The sequence below is a fragment of the Pleurodeles waltl genome, chromosome 2_2 (assembly GCF_031143425.1).
Source record: "Pleurodeles waltl isolate 20211129_DDA chromosome 2_2, aPleWal1.hap1.20221129, whole genome shotgun sequence".
Taxonomy (NCBI): Eukaryota; Metazoa; Chordata; class Amphibia; order Caudata; family Salamandridae; genus Pleurodeles; species Pleurodeles waltl.
In genome coordinates, this window is record NC_090439.1 from 586,301,378 (window position 1) to 586,325,610 (window position 24,233).

The following is a 24,233-nucleotide window of genomic DNA, read 5'->3' on the forward strand; positions in this document are numbered from 1 at the left end:
AACTCACATTGCCAAATCGACCAGTGTGGCATTGAGTCAAACCTGGTGATGATGGGCAACAGCTTTGTAGCAGCAGGAAAAGTTGACAGGCAGTGGATCACATTGACACAAATAAAGGTACTCAGTTAATACAATCAAAAATGATTAAAAATGTATAATGGCAGCAGAGGACAATTATCTGAGTGAGCAGCCATTTTGTGTCTTAACAAGGAAAATAAGTAATTTTCTAATATCCAGAGATATGCTGAAACTTTCTAGGAAATCACCGTGTTCAGCCAACCTGGCCCATGTTTTAATGAACCTAAAAGCAGTGATTAGCGCATTGTTATTCTTTGTGTCCTTTCATGGCATTACATTTTAAAAATCATGGTCACAGTTTAGAGGTGGGCATTGGTGGAACAGCCATCCTCAAGAAATATGGTAAAACTATACATATTAATTAGTTAATTAGTTCAAGGCAGGGTTTCCAATTTCAAGATTGGCCTGGTTTAAGCTACGCTTCTTTGGGGATGGCCCTCTTTAGCTCAAGAACAATGAATATCCGAGAGACTAAAGGGCTCCTCTTCACATTGAGCAAGGGGCGTCACCATTTTGCTTTATGAACTGAATGGTCATTGGTATCTAAATTAAGTGGCCTTTAAACTTTCAGTGTTCATTTGCTACCTTGAGAATAAAGATCCAAGGTCAAGTCCTTTGAAGAGGGGTGTATCTTATGAGGAATTTAGCCAAAACGGGTATTGATTGGTGATCTTAAGTGTTCTAAATAAGCACGTTAAATGCGTAAAATAAGTGTCCAGTCCAGAAATCTGTAATGGAACTGAAGGTGGCGCCGAGAGAGACACCTTCAACAAGAAGTGCAGTTGAGAAATGAAGTTCAGTGGTGCTTATTTTTTCCAGACCAGAAAAGTAAAAGGTAAAACCTGACAGCAAATTAAAAAAATACACAAGGGTTGGGAAAACGTCCCACTACCAACATGAATGTGCAGAGTCAACTTTTAATATGTTACAGTAATATTTTTTTAACATGGGATGATGTTAATTTGCCCCCCTCAAAAGTACATGTTGACAAGTATGTTAGTAAACACACTTTCATATATATATATATATATATATATATATATATATATATATATATATATATATTTGGGCATCAACCTCATGCTTCCTATCTGAGCCTGACAACCCCCTATGCATTCCTTCTCGTCCACTTAAGTAAGCCCTCTCCCCAACACGTTGTTTGCATTTTTGTCAAAAACGAAGGCCTTCGGTTTTGCTATTTCTTTATTACTTGCGGGCTTTCACTGAATAATAGAGGGATTGCAAGGACTAAACCAGTCACAGATTGAGTTTTAACAACTAGAAGGACATCACTTTAAATGCAGGCTGTCAAGATCATTGGTGTTCTTATTGCACCAGTTGTGACTTGCCAACAGGGATCATAGCAGCAAACAAGACATCGTAAACACCTGACTCCCATACCCTATTTGCTTCCTTGATCCCTCTGTTATATCTACACAATTTAATATTATTATTTTTCCATTTCCTTTTTTGTTTTTACATAGCACTTAACACAAATAAAATCTATCTCACAACAACGCTGGGAGGGTGTGGGGTGCCCAGGCCCATGAAGGGTATTCGTCGATTAAGATGCTGAATTTCCTCAGGTTTGCTTCCTAGCAAAGAAGCAGTTAGAGAGACGTCCATAGGGACATCTTAGCTTTGTACCGGTAAGCACTAGCCAGACGGGCAAACAATTCATATTTAGACTAAATCTCTTCCCAAGGTTTTTTTCTCTAGCATGGCCGATGAAGCAGTGCGATACGACATTGCAATAGTGGCATGACGTGTTATGATGTTGTCTCAACTACATTTACATCAGCTGTAATTAGTTAACTCTAGAAATGTATTTCAGCACCTATGAATCTCCATACAAATACTCTGGATGTTTACCTTCTAGGCACTATGTAATTGCAGAAACATCTATACAGATAATTACTCGTGCAGTGAAATGTTACCGCAGAGGAACCTAATGTTAGAAGGCTACAACAAAAAGTAAGGCCAGTTCAAAGAGAGTTTATTTCGAGATGAGATCAAACATCTAAATGAAGGGGTTAAAGATGCTACAAAGTGGGAGGGGAACAAATAAATGCAGGATTAGAATTAATGTTATGATTAGTGTTTGGATTCAGACTAGAGTGATGCTTAGGAATTTGTTAGGTTTACACTTAGGGTTAGCATAAGATGAAGGTAAGTTAGGAATGAGCAGACATTCATTTTTAGAAAAATAGTTGAGGTGTTTTTCAATGGTTTCTCTGTAAAGGTGTTTCTCGGTAGACACCTGTCTCTATAGTTGTTGCTATGAACAATGATTTCCTCGTGAAGATATTCTTTCATTGTCACACAACCTTATTGTTACTCTGAATTCCACCTCCCTCCTCTACTCCCCTTACATACTAGAATCTGTCAAAGAGTTTCTGTATAGCGCTCACACTTGTGGGCAGCCAAGTGGTTGGCATTAAGAGAGAGAGCAAGTCCCTCTCATAGCAACAGAACACAATTGTGTATAGATCCTTTCAAAAGGAGAATGACTAGACAGTGATCTGGTAGGTTTTGTAACATGGAAAGGCCTCCTGGCCTGCTTCTGTTGATCTTAGCTGGCACAAGCAATTGTTTCCCACTTGGATGTTTAAAATGTAAAGAAGTACTATCTTAGCTATGCTAGGGTATTGGTGTTTATTGGTTGATGAGTGAGCCTGAGGGCTTTAAAGCCCAGCCGTTCCTGGACCGACAGCCTTCTAGCAGAAGAAACATACCATCAGGGAGCAACACTGTTGACGGCTCTCACTGCATTTGACAAACCCCCATTACAAAGTTCTAAAAATGAACCTTACCTCCAGATATAGTTTGGGTCAATTTTGCTGTATCTAGTTCACCTAAAAAAAGGTCGAACTGTACCAAGCAGCCTAACATTTACCAGACGACACTAACAATTGCATTTGTTTGGTACTTCATGGACAAACTGTTTTCAATCAATACCCCTAAGGGTTTGACCTCTATTTTTTACTGGTATAGCTGAACTGCCTAAAATGACGAGGAGGTGGCGTGCCTCTAATTTGCCTTGGGTATCTTCTGAATGCAAGATTATGAACTCTCTTTTTCCTTTGTAAAAGCTTAACCAGTTTTTGATCATCTGCTGCTGAATGTGGTCAGAGATTATATTTATATTGCCTTAGTCATTACACAGATAACCTGATAGAGGAAATACGATTGGGAAATCAGCCTCATAAGCAGGGATCGAGTAGTTCATGCGTGCGGCATGCACACGTTAAAAAGCACTGGGTAGAGGAGGAACGCAGGCGGTTTCAGAAGGGTACATGACTGGTAGATAATAATTCCTTTCCCATTTTCACCTTTGCCTTTCGTTACAAGTGCCCTTATTCCGTCTTTGGGATGTTAATAAATAAAGGAAATTGTGCACTATTTGCTCCTGAAATCAAAGCGGGTATACCTTGACTGTCTGAAGTCTCTGACTGTCTTGATTGAACGCCTGCCAGAAAGGGGTCTTCTGTAATACCAGATGATGCTCAAGAGTTAGGTAATGTATGAAGATAAAGCAGTGAAAAGGAACAGATTCCCTACCCAGACTTGTCAAAAATCCTATCCTATGCCTGCTGATGGGTTTAAAGCCCCCTTGAGGTTGACTCTACAGCAGTTCTTCTCCTGTAGACCAAAAGGGTGGGCAGTGGACCTTGTGATGGACTTAGAGCATAACTGTAAGCAAAGAGTATTCCATCTCCAGCAGCATGAATCACAAAGCACCTTCCTCTGACTATAGCAACTGTGACTGAACTCACCTGCCGGCAGAGCTCACCGAGGCAATAGTGTGGGTGGGGGAGTATGTGGAAAGTAGGAGGGCGATCGGCAGCCTCGGTGTGACACCACCATCCCAGTATCTTTCTTGATGCTCTGCACATTATACAGCTATTGTACCTGAGAAGTGCAGGTTTTCCAAATCTGTCATTCTGTGTTACCTTAAACATTTGGTCACTGCCCAGGCATGTTCAGCATTAATGCATACATCCTCATTTGGTAGTCTAATGAAACGGGTGTTGCGTTTGGCATTTATGTCTTTATTGTGCTTCCAAGCAGCGCTTTCAAGGCGTATCTGTTGGAAATAGATCCCCTCTCTTGGGCAGTTGTGGTGAGTTGGCCTGACAAGGAGGTAGAGCGGTGTGGTTCTCCCGTCTTCCCGAAATGCTAAAGCGAATATGGTCCTCCTCAGTGGTGATAACTTAGCAGTACTGATTAACGTTTTCCCGAGCTCGTGGTCTTTTGCTGTGCATGGAACAATTGTTAACCTTCCTGTGCATGAGAACATCTATTTTGAAATCGGAATTATTGGAATGCTCAGTTCTACCCAAAGGACGCTCACTCTTTTAAGCCTCGCATAACACTGGATATCTTCCTTAACGTGCTTGTCTAGCAATGATTGCATCTGTATTTTTAAGTTAGTTTGTACCTAAGCCACGGGCTAACCTTGTCTCATTTGCCACTACTCATGTCAGCTGTGAATTGTTTCCGCATTAGTCTTTCCTTGCTTTGCATGTTGTCTTCTGCTGTATCTCATCCCTTTTATGTTTTTTTCATGAGCATGCCACCCTTCTCCTCACCTTTTACCTCTTTCCAGAGTACATTACAGTCTCGATGTTGCAGACAGGCTAGCTGATGAACATGTTCTCATCGGGCTGTATGCCAACATGCTCCAGACGAACCCCTCACGGTTAGTAACTGTGTGTTGGCACAGATTGGGCACTGAAGTATAGTGGTTTCACAGGCTGTCTAGCTAACACAGACAGTATGAAGAGTGTGAATGTATACTATTTCAGCATTTGGTCCGACAGCTGCGCCATCTTTCCCAAGCCGCATGGGGGTGGGGTGCGACCCTGCAGGAGCCCCTCAACCCTTGAGCGGGACCCCCATTCATTCCAAGGCCAATGAAACCCTGTGAGACTTAAGAGACTCGGGCACCTCCCTTAACATTTTGCATGGGGTCCCATTATTTTTCTTTAAGCCACTGCCAAGTGCTGTGCTCTGTGTTGGGCAACTACCAATTGTTTGCCGCATAAAGACCCCCGGGGTGACATTTACAGCTGATGATTCTCTATAGGCCTGCTATGTGCTGTACCACCTAATGGTTTTCAAGGGTGGTCATGATCCGCTCTTCCTTACAATGTTGCTCTGGTCACTATTTGATATTTAGGTAAGAGGTGTGTGGTAAGGATCAACGCGACTTGTGGAACCTCTTTCCTGTTGGTATCATTCATGTGTTGTTTAAAGTGGGTCTTCTTAGTTGATAATGTAGCTTTTTTCAAAAGGAAATCACTACCAAAGTCCAAGAATAAACATACTTTAAAAAAATGGGAATTGGACTTGCTGTAATTGTGTCCACAAGTTTGATCTACAGTACTTTGATCTAACTGTTATTCAAGACGAAGAAAATGATAGGGTTAAGAAAAAAAACACTGAAAAAATGAAAGGTAAAGCATAACAGACCTCCTGCAACCCCAAAGAAACATCCCAGCTGTGGAAAGTGAAAACAGGAAAACTGTGAGCGAGAAAGAATGACTCTTTCTGTGATAATTCAGAGTGGCAGTGTAATGTTGAGACTGTGGTGGTTATACAGTGCTTTCACTGAGCTCCCACAGCTTCCTGATGAGAAGACTTTCCAGATAAGATGGAGGTCTCCTTGATGTGTGCTTGTCACACTGAGGTAGCATGAGCTGAGTAGGGGGACGCTGGTGCAATTGGGGAAAGCATGTAGGCATTTCTGGGCTAGGAGTCAGATATTCCTTTCTCTCCAAAACTGTGACATGGCTTTTGCACTCAGCTTGGCATTTTATGAGAAAGTCCAAATCCTTATTTGGTGCTTGCTTTTTCTGTCCTAACCTTGACCTAAGTTGGCCACTTTATCAGCAGTGTAACATGGCCGGCCCTTGAAAAGGTTGATTAATTTCTGCTTACGCTCACCAGTAACGCTTCCTTTAAAATCCAGCATGGTTCCTGGCCTCACGTCCTGTAACTGGCCCATCTTTTCTGTTCTGCTCGACCAAAGGTAGGTGACTTGTATGTGGTAAGGGCAGGGCTGCGCAGTGTTTGCTGCCAGCAAAATGTTGTCTCTTTCGATGGGTATGGTTTATGTAGTCTGGAGTTGCTAGCATCTAGACCACCTTGTTAAACTGCACAGTCACAGAAAACTCCATTAGGATAAGGACTGGTCTTTTCAGGAACTGTTCCAGTCAGTTTTAAGGGACATTTTATTTTCTGCATCAAAAGAAATCATTTTCATCTCTTCTGCAAAAATATGTCCATAATGTCAATTCAAATTGAGGATTGTCATACAGAATTGTGCAGATTGGAGCTGTAAAAAGATACATTAAAATGCTTGAATATTCCACTTACAGTGTCAAATTATACTTTAATCACTAACCCAATTGTGAACAGCAGTGCTGGGTGTTAAGCACAAACGGAGGCGTCACCAATGTGAATATTTTACCCTGTTCATGTAGAAACTGTAGAGTGGCTGGTAGGGCATCCGCCACATGCTCAGTTTGTTCACTACATCGTCAGCTACATGACAGCACCTTGTCTAGGCCAGGCACGGCTCAGTTTACCAGGGTGGCAGCACCTCAGGTGAATTTGTGGTGGATTACAACGTAAGCACATGAGGATAGAGCAGAAAAATACAGGTCTCCGTCACAAGTGGAGGTCAAAACGAGGATACAGCCAAGCACAAAACTAGGGTGTGATTTAATGCAGAGGGGATTCTTCACAACCACCCTTAGCTGAAATGTGTGGTTCAGAAATTACGGTTCAGTGGTTGGAGAAGATAAATACATGAAAATGTATCAATTCTTTGCCTAAAATAATGAGACTTGGAGTTAAGAGGTAGGCGTGCTACTAAGAAATATCCTGCCGGTAAGAAGGGGGTAGCTCTTTAATACCTCAGAGACAAGGCCAGATGCATATGAAAACAAATAGTTCCAACGAAGGAGGCTATTTTCGCATTTCATTAAGAAATAGAAGGCGTGGGCCTTCAGCCATTCCACCTGTTCTTTTATATATCTACACAGTAAATCCACTTCAGGATACATTCTGTTTCAGTCCTTCTAATGCGCTCTGGATTAATTTAAAGGAGTATACAGTGAATATGAATACAGCCATCCAAAATGAGAATAGAGGTCAATATTTCATGCAACATATGCACAGGTGCTAAAGTGAAAGGTAAAGCAACACAGTTTATTAGTCATGCAGTTTCACATATACATATATTTTTTGTTACATAGTGGCAGTCTCCAACTTACAACTTAGGTGCCGTTTGACGAATCTTCACAGAAGTTTCCCAAAAAAGTTCATGCACCTAAGGTTTTTCCTAGAAAGTTTCAGGGTGATCCATCAGGTCTGTCAAGCACGGGCCAAGAAAAAGGAGGTCTTAAAATACTCTTTCCCCATGCAAGTTTCCATAAGAAAATTAGACACAGCTACAGCATAAATGGCTGAACGGAATTACACCAAATTTGAAAAAAAAAATTGGCTAGATTTTGGTCCAGAAAATGTGCTTTTTATGATTTGGTGTAGATCTTTTCAGTAGTTTTAATTAAGGTTCCTGCCACGGAGGAGCAGTGGATCGAATGGATCAAAAGAAAAGATCTGATTGGTTGCCACCACATTAGCAACGGGGTGGTGGCAGCCATTTTAGGATTCACATGCACTGCTAATTTTCTCACACTTTCCATCACTTACGACATGCTCAATGACATAATTGATAACACCACTCCAACATATGAAATGGCATCATTGATAACATCACTGTGCATGGCAGGAGCATGAGTTATTGCTACTTGAAATAAATATACCTGGTTAATTTTGGTGGTTTTCTTCTTTTAAAATGGTGTTTTTACTGACATTTTCACCAAACTATAACTTCTCTTAACCTTTGTTTTTCTCACTGAATTTAACAGTTTTTTCCTAATGTAAAGAAAGCTATTTTTCAAATTTTTATGTATAATGTCACTTTAACCTTTGTTTTTTTCAGTGAGTATTCATATATTCTCTTCCTAGCTTTTGCATTGTGCACCCAACTAAAAGGTGTAACACCAACACTGATTCTGCTCACTTCATCTTTATCACCCATCTACTGTCCTCAAGAAATGTACTGACACCGTGAGGCCAAAGTGACAGAGCCTTTCTTGAGGAGAGGGGAGTGGAGACATATGTATGTAGAGAGAAAAACAGCATGAAAGCTTGTAATGTGGGGCTTGTGTTGGAGCTGAGAGAGAAATTGTGTCAGCTCATATTGGAGTCACGGATTCTGGAATAGGGGGCTGGACCTGAGAGTACACTTTCCTAGAAATCTGCTCCGGAGTGTATGGATCTCATGATGGGCACCGTTTCCTTCACGTTGAGGGTGTTCCATGATGTGAGCTGGTGTGGGTGGGTTAAGGTGGGCATGGGGCAGTTGATGTCACCCTTGGTGGGGGGCTGGGGTGTGAGGTCTTTGTAGATGGTTTTGATTTTGTCATGGAAAAAGTCCGAGTGGAAGTCACAGAGGGTGTTTTCTGTTGCTGAGGGGTTGGTGAACTCCTTGACTATGTGACTAACTTTTCAGTTAAAGGGAACTGGGCGTCTAAGGTAAGTGGAGGCTGATGGATTACATCTGCTACCATCTTGTGCTTGGGTGCAACAAGTGTACCTAGTGGAAATCTCCTGAACGATATCGTTCAAGAAATGGACCATTTGGTAGGCAGAAGCTGAATTGCTCCTATATCCTCAGGCTGCTAAAGGAGTGTTCCATTTTTCAGCATCGTTGTGACACTTCCGGTCATGTGACAGTGGTACATTAACACCTTTCATGCTAATGACTGTCGGCCACTTTCAAATGGAATTTGCTACTCAGTTCAGAAACGAGACACAGATGTTCTAATGTCTTGAGTACTCTTGCTTCAGGTGATGCTGTATCATTGGCACAGTGCAGGTGTGGATGGGTAGTTTACAGACATTCCCCTCCCTGCCACGTGTCTGTGTCCACACAATCTTCCATTATGTGCCACCTCCTCCCCAGCCTGTGTCCCTTCGGCACAAATCTGTCTTAACTTCATTGCACGCTACCTTGATGGAATACAGCTATACACCACCATTTCAAGTTTGGTACACACTAACTCTGGGCTTTTCCAAGGGCCTGCATTGTGCAGTCCTCTTTTATTTTGTTTTTCATATTTGTTTTCCTTTTCACAGGGATGTTAAAGTTGTGTGATTGAGTTACTGTGGGTCTAACCTCTGAGTATTTGTGGTGTCATCAGCGCTAGCTTTAGCGCTGGTGGCGACTGGTGTGACAATCTTTTTTGACACCCTAATGACCTCCACTGATTCCCTCACTGCCTCCCCCCTCATCTCTCCATAGCTTCTTTCTGACATCCATTTCGTATGCTTGATAGCACTCCACATACCAGTGTAAGGTTTCAGAGTCCTTTACATCACACACATTATACAGAGAAAATGAATCATATGTGTGTACATCAGAGCATAGGAACTGAGAACGCGTCCCTCTATGTTAATTTATACACATTAGGACTCGTTTTAGGCCGATGAATCTTTTGACCCAGTGGTGAGACACCGTAGAACGAGATAACTGATCAATATGTCAAGCAATATGTCAATGATGTTATCAACATATATCACCACAATATACTTTACTTTAGACATTGATTAAACTATCGACGCAACCTTTCAGCCATAAATAACCACACCTTTATTGAAGTATTGAAGTTTTGTGAATTTTATTCCCTATTGATTACAATCTAATAATAAGAATATCAATCTCAAAACCAAGAAGCAAAAGAACATAGTCACAATATAGCAACTGTGATAAGATTTTGACAACGCAAAGATCACAAACATAAAACAGCAATGTGCGATATACACAGATCAGAATGCATAGAACATCATATACGTCTTAGTTCATCATAGCACAATGTCAGTCACATCTGTTGGCGTCAGTCAAGGTGAATACCTAATCTGACCACTAATTGGCATCAGCATGTTGGACTTCATGCAAAACAATTTAGAACACAAATTTGGAAAACATCTGACTAGGGTCTCTAACCAAAATACAGCAGTTGGTACCTAGAAAGGAAAAGCAGATAGACAAATTACGATAGCAATTGTCATAATTACCCTCCTCAGAATGAGTCAGAATACAGGATCAGTCTTCGTCCTCAGGACATCAGTTAGAGCGCCGGCAGTCTATTTCATCTAAGGACAGGGGATACTTCCCTCATAAGGAGGAAAATGTAATGGGGCAGTCTATGGATGAGGATGGTTTTGTCTAAGTCTCAAATCACCAAATAGAGTGACAGAGTTTCTGGATGTAATCGATATCATTCCCTACCTAATTCCCCGAGTCTCCTGTGTCATGGGTTTTTATCCCTTTTTCACAATACATTCCCCCAAAATTCTATTGGATAGTCACTACACCCCACTATCTTCAACCTATCAAATTATACATTAAGTAATGCATTTGTCATTCCATGATAATTTATAACACTTTGATTGGTCTTCATAATTGATGTCTTCGTAGGTGGCACATCCGGGGTTACTTCATTTTCTGGCACGTTCATCAGGCCAAAAGTTCCTTTGTCCATGGTCGAATGTCCTTGAAAGTTTCCATTTTTGTTGCAAAACGTATAAATCTTATACTAAAACATCTAGCAAGCGGATGGGAATATATCTAGCATTGTTACATATAGCGGAGAAAAGAACAAATGCTGGGTCATGGCCTTTTGCGAGTCAGCACACTGAGGAAACAGAAAAATATGCTTTAATATGAGAGCTACACGACTAAGTTTTCAACTTACGCTAATTTAAGACTCATGGATTCTAATAAACGTAATCCTTGTAGGTGTTAACATATTCAATTAATCATAATGCAAGCAATTATTTCTTATAATGGACATTAGTATATTGTGCACAATAGCAACTTCACACTTAAAATTGCGTTAAGAATACATCCAAGCGAATAATATTTTGAGATCATTTTTGTATGCAGCATCGTTAGGTATAAGTATTTTACATTTAATATGTAATATTTAAACTACGCTCTCTCAGAAGTATTGCATTAAACAGTGAGGTTACAAATTGTAGGAATCATATACTATCCAGCAGTCAGTATTTTTTAAGAGTGTTTGATCTAGAGAAGACAAATTTATGATGGTAAATCTACCACTGTGGTTGGTTTTACTAATAAGAATGTATTTGTACCTCAACAACCCCTATTTAGAAACATTGGGATGATGTAAATCTGGAAAAAACATAACGTTCTTCCATGCAGTTTGCATGCAGCACTTTGATGGCAGTTCATAGGTCACTGGGTTATATTAGGATTGTAACTGTATGAACTGCAAGTATCAAAAATATTTCTGTTACAAAAGCAATAACCCACTGAGCCATACAAATGAAATACAGTTCTGAGATCTGCGTGGTACACATTCTTTATATCAGGCATATTAACCCTCTGCGATACTATAGGATGAGTCAAAACTGGAACTAGATAAAACTTACATCTCTCTCTGAATTATCAGCGTTGTCGTGACATTTTTACTGTTGCTTGAAATCTGCTAGAGGCACAAGAAGCTCTGCAGCAGGTGCTTTTAAACCAATTTTATTTCTAAACACAGCTGATCCCCCCCCCCCCCCCCCCAGGTCAGCGACGGGTGCAGCTGCACTGGTCGCACCACCCTAAAGCCCATCTCATGTGCCGTGGACCTAATTCACTGCTGTGAACTCCTCTTCCCTGGGGCAAAGCCAGGCTCTTTCATAAGCTTGCTCTCTTGGCCTTTTTGTCCTGTCCTTCGCTCATTGCTGTTCGCCTCTCACCCCCTCTCCCTCATTTACATGGTCAGACCGGAGAATCAAAAGCAGCTCTGGCATCAATGCCTATGTCAGCCTCTCTCCCTTCAACTCCTCGCACATGTTCACCTTTTACATTCATACACTTCTCCCTCTCGCTTTTCCTTCTCTGGTCGCATTCTGTCTGCCATGCCCTGCCTCCCCCTCTCCCAATGGCTTCTGCGATTACCCTCGGGTACCTCGGGAAAGGGACAGAGGCAGGAAGAGTCCCCTGGGCTTTCAAAGCCATCCACCAAGGGCTCTAGCCCACCAGGAAACTGCCCGGTGAAGTCAAAAGTCCAGTTGGGGCCTGCTCATTTATTCACCCACAGTGCTTCCACACTTACTTCAGTCCCACTATTAACCAGGATTTACTGCTTTCTTGGTGAGCCGCTGTTTCTTTTACATCCATTCCCACTCAAACCTGCCAGTTTCATGTTATCTCTATGTTATACACACAACCTATTTCTTGTCTCAAGTCCCACCTTGCTTTACACCCATGCAACACCTCTCTCCTTCCATCACTCTTTCCTGCCTCATGCTGTCATCTGTTTTACTGTACCCCAGCCTTTGCTGTGCCTCACCATCCTCTCTCCACTTCCTACTCCTCTCTTCACTCTCCTTTCCCCCTCACTCTCTCACCACCTTGCTCTCCATGACACATCTCAGCCTCCTCTCAGACCCACACTCCTCTTTTCATCCACCTCCTCCTCTCAGATCAACTGCAGTCACCTGCACCATCATGCACTCCCGTTACACCGTACAACCCTCCACGCACACACATCTAACATGGCTCTCAGAGTGAAGTGGGCACTTCTGCTCTTCATCATGTGCATAAATGGTGCCTGGATGGACGAATGCGCTGCTGCTGTCAGGGAAGAAGTCACTTCTGCTATTTGTATTGTGCATGTTTGAGACACTTGCACTGCTACTGCCAAGTGCCCAGTACCTGGTATTTGTGATAGGGGAGCTTGCTGTTGCCCATGCCACATCTTTGTTCATGAATATGTGAACAAATCATGTTTAATGCCATCCCATCCGCGATAGTTTCACACCTGACTCTCACAGTTCTTCAGACTTGTCAAAAGTGCTGACCTGGTGTTTCATGACAAAGCATGGGGCAGCATCGGTGCGCATTGCCCGCCCCAAATAACGCTGGGCTGCTCATGAGAACCATCCGACTGGCCTGCAGGTCATCGGGGTAGACCGTATGCACACATCATCTTCTACTCCAAACTTCTTATTCGCCATATCCATAACACGATGTAACTTATTAAATCTGTCCATTGCGCAGCCTTGTTGACAGAAAAACACCCTTCCATCCCTGTGTACATACACAGTACTTCAGGCTGCTAAGTGACTCAGATACTTTGCTGGCATGGCAAGTCTAGTTTGCTGTACTGACACATGAAGATGCGCCCTGACTGCAGTACAGTTAACCCCTTAACCACACCAGCACAATTGGTTTCGCCTTTACTTTCAACTAGGGTATTCTTATGGATGCTTATGGATAACATCAGCACTCTGAGATATGGTACCTGTTAGGGACTTCCAACTTCACTCCATATAGTGTACTCCCTCCGACTCCCATTAGTCATACTCTGAGCATCATTTTGCAGAGAATCAAGTGCCTAAATGTCGAAACCGTGGAACGCTGTTTTGGCGATACACTGTTCCCAGTTTCCATCTCACAGCCACTGTCTGGTTGGGTTAGTCCCCATTTTCCCCTTCTCGCTGCCCCTAATCCAAGTTGCACTTTAACCAATCCCATTCCATCCAGGAAAGAATACAGGATTCTTTTCGAGGGGGACAGCCCAGATAGGAAATCTAAGGCCCTTCTACAGAGACTTTGATTCACAAGCAGGAAGGGAACAAACTTGACGTGACATTTTTGGACCAAATTGCTCACAGACTTGATAACCTAGGAAGGTTGATAGAAGTCACCATTCCATGGACTTTCAGAGATGTTGTAGTGTTAAATTTGTATGTATACTGTTGTAACATTGTAGGATTGTGGGATGGGCAAGGGATGCCACATTTGTGCTGTAACACCATCGAATGCATATCACTTCCTGTATAATTATCAGGTCATGTGATGTCACTTCCTGAAACGTCATTGATGTTAAGGGGTGACCATGTAAGGCTCATCGGTATGATTTCTTTGTTTGCAAGGACAATTTATTTGGTAGTCGTCTAGATCATCTGTTCATTATTCTTCATACTATGAACGTCATTCGTTTCAGGGAGTAAATAAGCTTGAATATCTGCTACTGTTCATTTCAGGTCCCTTGCTTTGCAGAGTTTAATCTTGAAGTTAGACCTATTCTAGTGTTTCTTAATTTAAAGAAATGTCGTATTATTTCATATCATTATGATGCCTCTGGGGGAACTTGAAAAGCGCTTTGCAGTTCTAGCTTGAAATTGTTAGGATTTGATGTGTATTTTAAGCATTTTCTTCCCGGCTGTCATACAGTATGGGTTTGATAGTGTGAGAAGTCAAGATTATTCTGTGTGTTTGTAGCTTGATAACTTGACTTTACCAAGTGGTGGGGTGCAGTGTGTTTCCATGTGTTGTTTGGAAGTCTTGTTTGTCCATTTCACCGGAGGGAACCCCATGTATATTTATGTTTTGTTTCTCATTGAACGCATACATCATATGAGGACCGACCTCGACTTGGGGTGACTATGCATACATGTTGTTTGGTAAATGTTTGGAATGCACGTGCCAGAGTGCATGCGTAAAGTGCACGTGTCGATGATGGGCCTTCACTGTGGTAACACCACTTTAGTCTATGGATGCATGACCAGTAAACCTCTTCTAGGAGTCTCATGTATGTTTGTTGAGAGACATATATATTCACCATGTTGGTTGTTTGTTGGCATGCATTCTTTGCTAAATGCTTAGCATCCTCGTGCGTTAATCACAAGGGATGTGCCATTACTTTGTTCGGAGGCAGTGGTTAGGGTTATTCAACGTATGCATGGGTCTCTTGATCATGGGATCTGTTTACGTTAGTTAACAGGGTTATGTCTTCACAGTAGAAATGGGGTCTCTGGTTGGCAGTGGTTTGCACCCTGTCCAAGTAGGGACCCTCACTCTAGTCAGGATAAGGGAGTCACACAGCTAAGCTAACCCCTGCTCACCCTCTTGGTAGCTTGGCACGAGCAGTCAGACTTATCACCAAGGCAATGTGTAAATTATTTGTACATCCACACACACAGAAATAAAGTGAAAACAACACAAAAGTACTTCAAACAGTTTAGAAAAATAGCCATTATTTATCTGAGTAAAACGACCAAAATGACAAAAATCCAACATACACAAGCAAAGATAGGAATTTTCAAAGATTAAATAATAGTATAGTGCTTAGAAACACAATAGCTCCAACTGGGGCTATCACAACGTCTTGACGGAGTCGTTCCCAACAGGCCAATGCCACTCGTGAGGGAGTGCGGGCTGGTCACGGATTCGCATGGACCCCAGGTAGAGTACCCTTGAAAACAACGAGGAAATTAAGATGTTGCACGGAGTCGGGAGGTGAGGAGTTGCTGGAGCCAGTGCGGTGTTGGGTCCTTACTGCTACCGGAGCGGTCAGGCATTGGTTCCTTACTGCCAGGCACAGGATGTCAGGCGTTGTTTCCTTACGGTCGCAGGGGAGGTGATGCGGTGTCGGTAGCAAGGCGCTGGTTCCTTATGACAAGGCAGGGTCAATGAATCAAGCAGGTCAAGATGCAAGGCGTCAACTTCGCAGTGTTGCGATCACACAGGTGCTGCTGCAGAGTTGAGTGTCACCTACGTCAGTGACACTGCACTCAGGACTCATGCTGTGGACGGACTTTGGAGGCTCTGCGGCAGAGGCAGACCTGCAGCATCAGTCACTGTGATTGCACTAAACAGGGACCACGGCTCTGGTGCAGCCAACGGGGCGGAGTAGGACAGAGGCAGCAGTTCTGGAGTCGCTCTGAAGTCAATGTGGCACCATTTGGCAAGTCAGGACTCTCAGCAAGATAGCCCAGGTGCTGGCAGATGAAGTCCTTGATGTCCCTGAAACTTCTTAACAGGAGGCAAGCTTAGTCAAGCTTAGTCAAAGCCCCTGGAGACCCTTTGGAAGCAGGATATAGAAAGCAAAGTCCAGTCCTTTCACTTACAGGACAGAAGCAGCAAGCAGCAGGCCAGTACAGCAAGCAACAGGTAGAGCGATAGTCCGTCCTACAGCTCTTCTTCCTGGCAGAATGTCCTCAGTCGAGAAGGATTCTAACTAAGTGGTGTCAGAGGTCCAGTACTTATACCAATTTCTGTCTTTGAAGTAGGCAAACTTCAAAGAGAAGTCTTTCTAGTGCATAAGACAATTCTTTTCCCTGCCCTGGCCCCAGACACACTCCAGGGGGTTGGAGACTGCTTTGTGTAAGGACAGGCACAGCCCTTTTCAGCTGCAACTGTCAGCTCCCGCCATCACTCTAGGCCTGGAATATGCAGGGCACACCTCAGCTCCCTTTGCGTGACTGTCAAGAGTGAATTCACAAACAGCCCAATTGTCATCCTGACCCAGATGTGTATTCCACAGTCAGGCAGAGGCACAGAATGGTTACGCAAGAAAATGCCCACTTTCTAAAAGTGGCATTTTCAAACTTACAAACTAAAAACCAACTTCACCAAAAAGTGTATTTTTAAATCATGAGTTCAGAGACCCCAAACTCCAAATCTCTATCAGCTCCCAATGGGAATTACACTTAAAAGATATTTCAAGGCAATCCCCATGTTACGTTATGGGAGAGAGAGTCCTCGTAATGGTGAAAACAGAATTTAGCGGTATTTCACTATCAGGACTTGTAAACCATAACAGTACATGTCCTGCCTTTTAAATACACTGCACCCTGCCCACGGGCCGCCTTGGGCCTACCTTATGGGTGACGTACATGTAGTAAAAGGGAAGGTTTGGGCCTGGCAAGTGGGTGGACTTGCCAGGTCGAAATGGCAGCTTAAAAATACCCACACAGACACTGCTGTGGCAGGTCTGAGACATGGTTACAGGGCTATTCATGTGGGTTGTGCAATCAGTGCTGCAGGCCCACAAGTAGCATTTGATTTACAGGCCCTGGCACACATGGTGCACTATACTAGGGACTTACTAGTAAATCAAATATGCCAATCATGGATAAACCAATCACCAATACCATTTAGACAGAGAGCACTTGCACGTTAGCACTGGTTAGCAGTGGTAAAGTGCCCAGAGTCCTAAAGCCAGCAAAAACGAAATGTAGCATACAGTAAAAAATAGGAGGTCATATGCAAAAAGTTTGGGCATAACCCTGAAAAAAGGGCCACTTCCAACAACCTTGTTGGGTGCTCATGCTGTGGACGATTCCTGACATTAATTGCCTTTTTTCTCTGATTGTTCAGTTTCTTGTCATGCTTTTACATTAAGGGGAAAGGAAAGTTTTGTGTAGTGTCATATTGTTTCCAATGGCATGATGAAGTTTTGTGGGACATGATGCTGTTTTGTCTGGAAGATCATTTGGAAGAGAGTTTGAGTTAGCATTAATGTTTTCTCTTTTTGCTATGCCTCATAAAATGTATTGTGCATATTGTTTATGTGGGATGTTGTGTGTCATTCTGTGCATGCAGTTGGCTTGTGCCTGTTGTTTTAGTAAAAGGCAGAAGGGGTTTTACGGCTTCTATTTTGGTGTCTCTTCACTGAGTTACTGTCTCTGCTTGATTATTGATGTGCTGTGATGTCAGTTTTCTCCAATGCCTGAGCTGTGTTTCTGTGGTCAGTTGTTGTTGGTAGACATATAGCTGAACATTCTACTCCTGGTGCAGCATAACCTATGCTTGTGACTTATCTTTGCAACTACATACCACAGCCAAGAATGCTAAGAACATAATTTCTAAAACCAGATTTTCCTCAAATCACAACATGAAGGGGCACGTGGTCTACAGCCTAGCTCTGACCTATGATGGCTTGCAGCGGTTTGTTGCATAGTTGACCCACAGAAATCCTTCTACACTCTAAGACAATTGCAGAGCCATCTTCACAACGAGCAGGAGAAGGCCATTTCAGAGGAATCTTTATTCCCCAGAAAGCAATTACAAGAGGGAAGGTTGCACTTCGCACAATTCTTTCCCTTCGTCTGCTGGTAGGGTTGAGTATCCATAGCTGCATGAACATGAGTAGTCCTTGTAGGTAAAACACCACTCCATAGAGAGACCTTTATTAATCCAGTCCTGGTTGGCCTTTTTGAATGAGGTGCCCATTGAATGTCAGCACTTACTGGAAGAAGTGCATCCAAAGACAAGTCACACTTTAGTCCCCAGCAAAGACTGAGCAGAGCTGTTGTTACTTTCTGGGCCCTTCCTTCTGCCTACTGATTGAGAGCTTTCCTCCGCTCCCTCAAGTGTTTTGTTCAATATGCAATGTGATTTGCTGCTTCTGAGATCAATCAAAAGAAGCCCAAACCCCTCAAAGGATCTTCATCCCTTCCAGGTTTAGCAGAACACATGAACACACGGAGTGGGGTGAATGAGCACAAGCCCAGCTACTTCCTCAGACAGCCAACATGAAAGCTGATTGGCAATACCAGTGAGGATACAGCAAGGAATTCCACATTCCTTTTACCAGCAGGCGAGATTCTACTCCAGTGCAACAGATACAGTTACACCTAACTATACTGTTCTATCTAATGTTGGGAAATCCAGATTGCATTGGCATTGTAAACTGTGCCTTTGCCACACAGGAGCTTCACAAAGAGAATCGTTGTTCCTGGATTCTCTGTTTGAGGCCCTCAGTTCTGCCCAGAGTAGTGTTTCAACTGCAAATGAGGCAATCACTTTGCCTCTGCAGCCATATTATCGATGAGGGCTAACAGGCAAACAGTCCCTTCGGAGGCGCACTGAGGGTGCACTTCAAAAAGGTGCTGCACTGTCAGTGTGTCCAATAAGAGCGGCCCTCTCAAACGGAGCAAGGGGGATCCATGACCCCCTCCTAGGCATCCCCTGGCTGTTAGGCACAGTGACTTGCTACACCCACCTGCAGAGGGATCTGACCCCTCTTTGAAGTGCAGGCTGGACGCCTCCGGCACAGAGAAACACAGAGCTGCTTTGAACTGTATTACATATGGCAGATCATTGTCACGGCTACCCTGAGGCAGCACATTCATCATAACAGGGCGCATCTGTTTAAAGGTGCACTGTGGCGCGAATAGAGACATTGCGTCCTGTCTGTAGTGTGGGCCCTGGTCCCCCCATCAAAGGGTAACACCTCAGCTTCACCCATTTTGCCTCCTAGGAACAATTTTCTCAGTCGGTGATATGATACACTCCTGGCATGCGCAGACATTTGTTTATTCCCTGTGTCTCCTTTTTCACTTCTGACTCAATGAAACAGGGTTCTTTGACATCTGCCTCCTTCCCTGTTTGGTGAAAAAAGCTTCCAAATCGGGATCCAAACTTGACTATCAACCAGGTCTGGCTGAGCCAGGAATGACGTTCAGTGATGATCTGGGCTGGATAGCATGTCTTAACCTCAGAGTAGGTCTAATACTACTTTTGCGGACCTGTTGACTCATATACTTGGGGGTCTCATTGGATGCTCTCAGGGTCGTCAAGTGCCCATTTACATCAGCTTCTGACAGCTCTGAATTGGAAAAAGCACCCAAGCAATCTACTTCCCCCAAGGGCCAGGAATTGAGCTGAGTTAATTCCACCTCACTTTGTCCATTCTGTTGGGGCACATGATATAGTTCTTTCTAAAGCCAATGATGCATTGATGCTCTCGTTTCTATTATACTAAGGTGAAGAATAATGTACAGCGTACTGAACTCTCCCCACTTCCTAAATCTCAATCCTTGATGAGTGTGGAGCCCTGAGTTTGTGTAAATTCCATTGTTGTGTGAGAAAGCATAGTTCTGCCCCTTTCTTATAGAATGATAGAGAGCAAACGCAGACCTCACTAAGATGTGGAAATGTTTGTGTCAGGAAACACAGTCATTTGTGGGGCTGGCAAGACCAAAGCATCAGGTGCATCTCTGTCTTTAAACTCACAGATGAGAACTATGCATCCAGGATAAGAAGCAGTAGCATAATGGCAAGTGCTTAATTTGTAAAAAAATAAGTTCTAGGGCCCTCTAAAGGAGGTCACTGCAGCTTGCACCACCCTTTACCCCTACTGGCACTGCCAATCACAGCACTCACACAACTACTAATCATCACAGTCTTCCAAGTGTGGCAATTCAAACTGTTTGAGGTCCCCAAAGCTATGAGAATGGCTTGGGCGGCGGGCAGTAGTGTTTTTTAACAAATATTGAATTAATAAACAGCTGTTGTTCTGCTTATATCTAAATCACTCAAACAGCTGCATCATGAACGGACGTAAATGCCAGTGTTGCCAATTAAGTGCAGGTGCCAAGCACCACAAACCACTGGCTCAAATTAACCACTGGATATACACATTTTCTTGCTTGTAAAGTTAAGAAAAATTATCAACAAAATATTGTGCAAAAAACGAAACAAACAGCATCTCCCCACACTGAAGAATTCATTGGCATGCACTTGAAGTCATGTCTAAGGCAGTGTCCATGCAAAATAGTGGTCATAGGCGAATTTTTTAATGCCATACAGCACCACAACCTCCATGGCGTTCAAATCCTTTCAATGGCCCCAATAGGTCTTAAATCCAGTCCTCCTCGGTTTATCCTTGTTTAGATAGGACAGGGAGATTTTATTTTAAGGCTAAGCTCATCCACCTGCCGCAGACCAAGAAACTTAAAAGGTGATTTTCTTTACCCTTTGCAAGTTAAGGAGCAAGTCCTCCTGCTCTTTTGTTCATTACTTAATTTGTTATGCCACTTAGTGTATCATGTAGGGTGCTATGCCATATACTGCTGTTAATATATAATTATAGTCCAGTGCAGAGGGCAATACTGGTGTTAAAGACCCTGAACTTGTGGTATAGGCCCTAGCCATAAGAAATAGCCTAAAGCGAGGGTGCGTGTCTGCAACAACCTGTATAGCCTGAGAAAGAAAGGGTATGAAGCTATTAGAACATTTTAACCAATGAGGGTGGAAAGTGTTAACTTAAAATGAGAGGAACAGGAAAAAAACATTGACGTTTTGGAGAAGAAGGCCTGAAGGACTTAATTGTCTTCAATGGAACTCTCAACGTTCCAATGTTCTAATAACCCATTTATCCCAGCAGTCAGGGCTGAGCCAATGATATCAGTCTTTCAAGTTCTCTTGGTGATGTTTGATCATCCTCTAGGCTTATGCAAAGCATTGCAGGCTGCATGCTTTTGCTCTCTTGTTTTACCAGTGCATCCCTGCTCAGAGACTTGGCTTCTTTACTTTGAAGTTTTGCTTTTTAAATTGTTATTCTGGTTTCATCTGATATTTGTGCTGATCCCTACATGTTCTAAATCTGAACTGTAGCTAATTGAGGCAGGTTGTAAAAGTACTCTACTGATATTACATACATCTATGCCCCTGGCAGGCTATTGCATTACTTCATTACACATGAGAAGAATAATGGTTCGTGCCTGAGAATAATATTACAGCCCAGCTCCCAGAAGCATACATTTAATGACATTGCTTTTTTACAGATCTCCAGGACCCTGTTTATTCTTTCTGCAGAATGTGTGCCCTTCTGGTCAAGCAGCAATGTACAAAGGATTAAATGCTTATGTGGGGGGGGGGGGTGCCACTGCCCCTGATTCTGCTTCTATACACCACCTTTTAATTCCACGTTTAGAGCGTGCTTCACAATATTTATATGCATTTGAGTTTGACACAGGTCTGCAAAATGCCATCTATATGGAGGGGTGGGAGGATGGAATTGGCAGATTCTGATTCGCAGAATCACTATGTACTGACATCTTCAAAAAATACTAAGGGCATATTTACAAGCCACTTGCCCCACGGGTGCATCATTTTGTTTGACGCTCCGGCAGCGCAGAGTGCAGACCCGTATCTATAAGGCCACGTAGAGCTACTTTGCATGGCTTTCCATGGCCTCATAGATATGGAGTAAGGCAATGCAGCCAAGCCCCTACATTGCCTTACACTACATCAGGGGGAGTTCCATGAGTGTTGCAGCAGGTTTTCCCTCGCAACACCCATGGGTTTTGTTGCATTTCCAGATTTACAAGGATCTGTAAATCTGGGACTGTGTCAAAGCTGTACACCTTCGCAGGGAAGGCGCAACGAGGAGAAATATCTTTGGTTCTCCTCTTTATTTCCTCTTTCTATATGTGCTGCATTTTGTAGCACACACAGAAAGAGGAAAAAGCCTCCTTTTTGTGCTGGAAGGTGCACCTTCCAGCACAAGAACAATCCTGCCAACAATGCAGACACCCTTGCACCACAGTACAAGGGTGTCTGCGTTGACACTAGGCACCAAATTGTGCACCATCGCTGGCTGAAAGGACAGCAATGCACCGTATCTCAAGATACGGTGCATTTCTGCCCTTTCAAACTGGCGTAGGGCAGCACAGCAAAAAGACTTGCGGTGCTGCCCTGCGCCAACTCATTGTAAATATGCCCCTAGGTCTATGGGGAGGGACAGGAATATTGGGCTACCAAGCGTGAGAGACAGGGGTGAGGATGGGGGCTTGAAAAGTAGTGAATACCCAAAAAAGACATAACTATTTCCCATGCTAATTATTCACTGATAATTAGTGTCAATAAATGCTGGCGTAAGTTTGCAAAATGTATTTTTTTAAAACCACATATTTCAGGGGGCAACGGAGGAAATACATTTTGCATCAGGGCACATTTTTCCATCTGCTTGTAAATGCATGTTTTTGACAGACCCACTCCGGCAGATTGGGAAAGAAAAGGAGTAAGGTGTAAGATGGAGGGGGCGACTACTCACACAAACTTACAGTGGATTTTTGAGAATTCCCCAAAAGTCAGAAATCTTTTTAAGTATTAAATATTTGGGGCCAGGTTCAAAAAACCACCTGCACATGAAAGTTTACCTGGGCCATGTATAAAGCTTGATTTTGAATTCAAATTAATTCTTGCAATACCAAAAGGTATTTGAGTCTGCAATAACTCACCAGTATGTTGTAATGTTAAGCTTGAGTCATACAGTTCTCCAATGGTCGAGGGTGGCGCCCGGGATGAGGGATGCCCTGACAAGTTTGGCATACCCACAAACCTATGACTTTGTTGATATTCACATGAACATTAGTTAATCTGTGTCCATCATAGGAAATGGATCACCTCGTGTGAAGGCATTTTTTGTATATATAATTTTTTCACTATGTGCCATGTGAAACTACGTTCACATGCACATAGGATGGAATTGATAAAACCCTTCCAGGAGCATTCTTAGGCCATCATTGTGTATCGCCTCTTAATTCCAGTGGAGCTATTGACAGCAGTTATGAGCCCCATCGCAATCATGAGCCCCCCCCCAAAACACAGATCTGGGTACTGAAAATAGCAGAAAAATGAAGAATTATTGGGGCAGTCCGACTCAGATTTACCCGTTTTCCTGGTAATTCCTAATTCCTTAGTAGACCTTCAGGGTCCAACTCATTATCGAGTCTAACTTCCCCACGTCTGGAGTTACTTGTGCCCCCAACATCATTAATGGATAGTGGGGAAATACGTATGAGGTTTGGAGGCTTATGAGGGTCTTAGAATACTTCTGAGAGATACTTGTGACCTCCAAAAGCTTGTTGTTCTCCATACCTGCGAGGGGGTAGACTGGCCTTTCCATTTTTTAATTGATGGGCAGTTTCACATTATTTTTATGCATACACTATAACCAGATCACCGTGCTTACCACTGGTGGCAGAATGTGCTTTCCATTTCACCACCGCCTATTTTTTAGTACATTTCAACATTTGCTATTGGCACTAATCACCCATGAACATACTGATGTGTTTCTACCACTCCAGACAGCCGTACGTGAGTCAGTGTCAGTCAAGTATGGCTCCTCGCTAGGCAACCTCCACATCCTCTCCCTTGGTAGCAGCGACCGTGATGATAAAATGTGGCACTGCTACTACTGCTACATCTGAAATTCTTAATCCGCTTCTGTCATACTAATCTGTGACTACACAAATCTGACCCATTGTAAGCCATGCATGCATGCATTGTAAGCCAGGCAATGCTCCTATCCCAGGGTGAACTTTCTCCATTTAGCATGGAATTGCCCAGGTGGCCTTGAATGTTGGTTTTTATATTTGGGAAGATCACGAAAGACCCCCAAGTTTCCCAGAAGCCCTCCCCATGGACAGTTGTGTTGGACAATGTTGCAGAGACCCCAGCTTCAAGCAGGAGTCTCATT

The 24,233-nt window shown here is 43.1% G+C and overlaps 1 protein-coding gene across 18 annotated transcripts in view; it reads left to right on the top strand.

Moving 5' to 3' along the window:
• Positions 1-24,233, top strand: part of DTNA (dystrobrevin alpha) — an 892,688-nt gene that overhangs the window by 759,877 nt on the left and 108,578 nt on the right. For 9 of the 18 annotated variants that reach the window (XM_069220106.1, XM_069220107.1, XM_069220103.1 and 6 more), the window contains one exon: positions 4,688-4,780. The exons of the other annotated variants lie outside the window; for them this stretch is intronic. In XM_069220106.1, the coding sequence (XP_069076207.1) occupies positions 4,688-4,780 (93 nt within the window). The remainder of the gene's footprint in view (positions 1-4,687; positions 4,781-24,233) is intronic. 18 annotated transcript variants of the gene reach the window in all.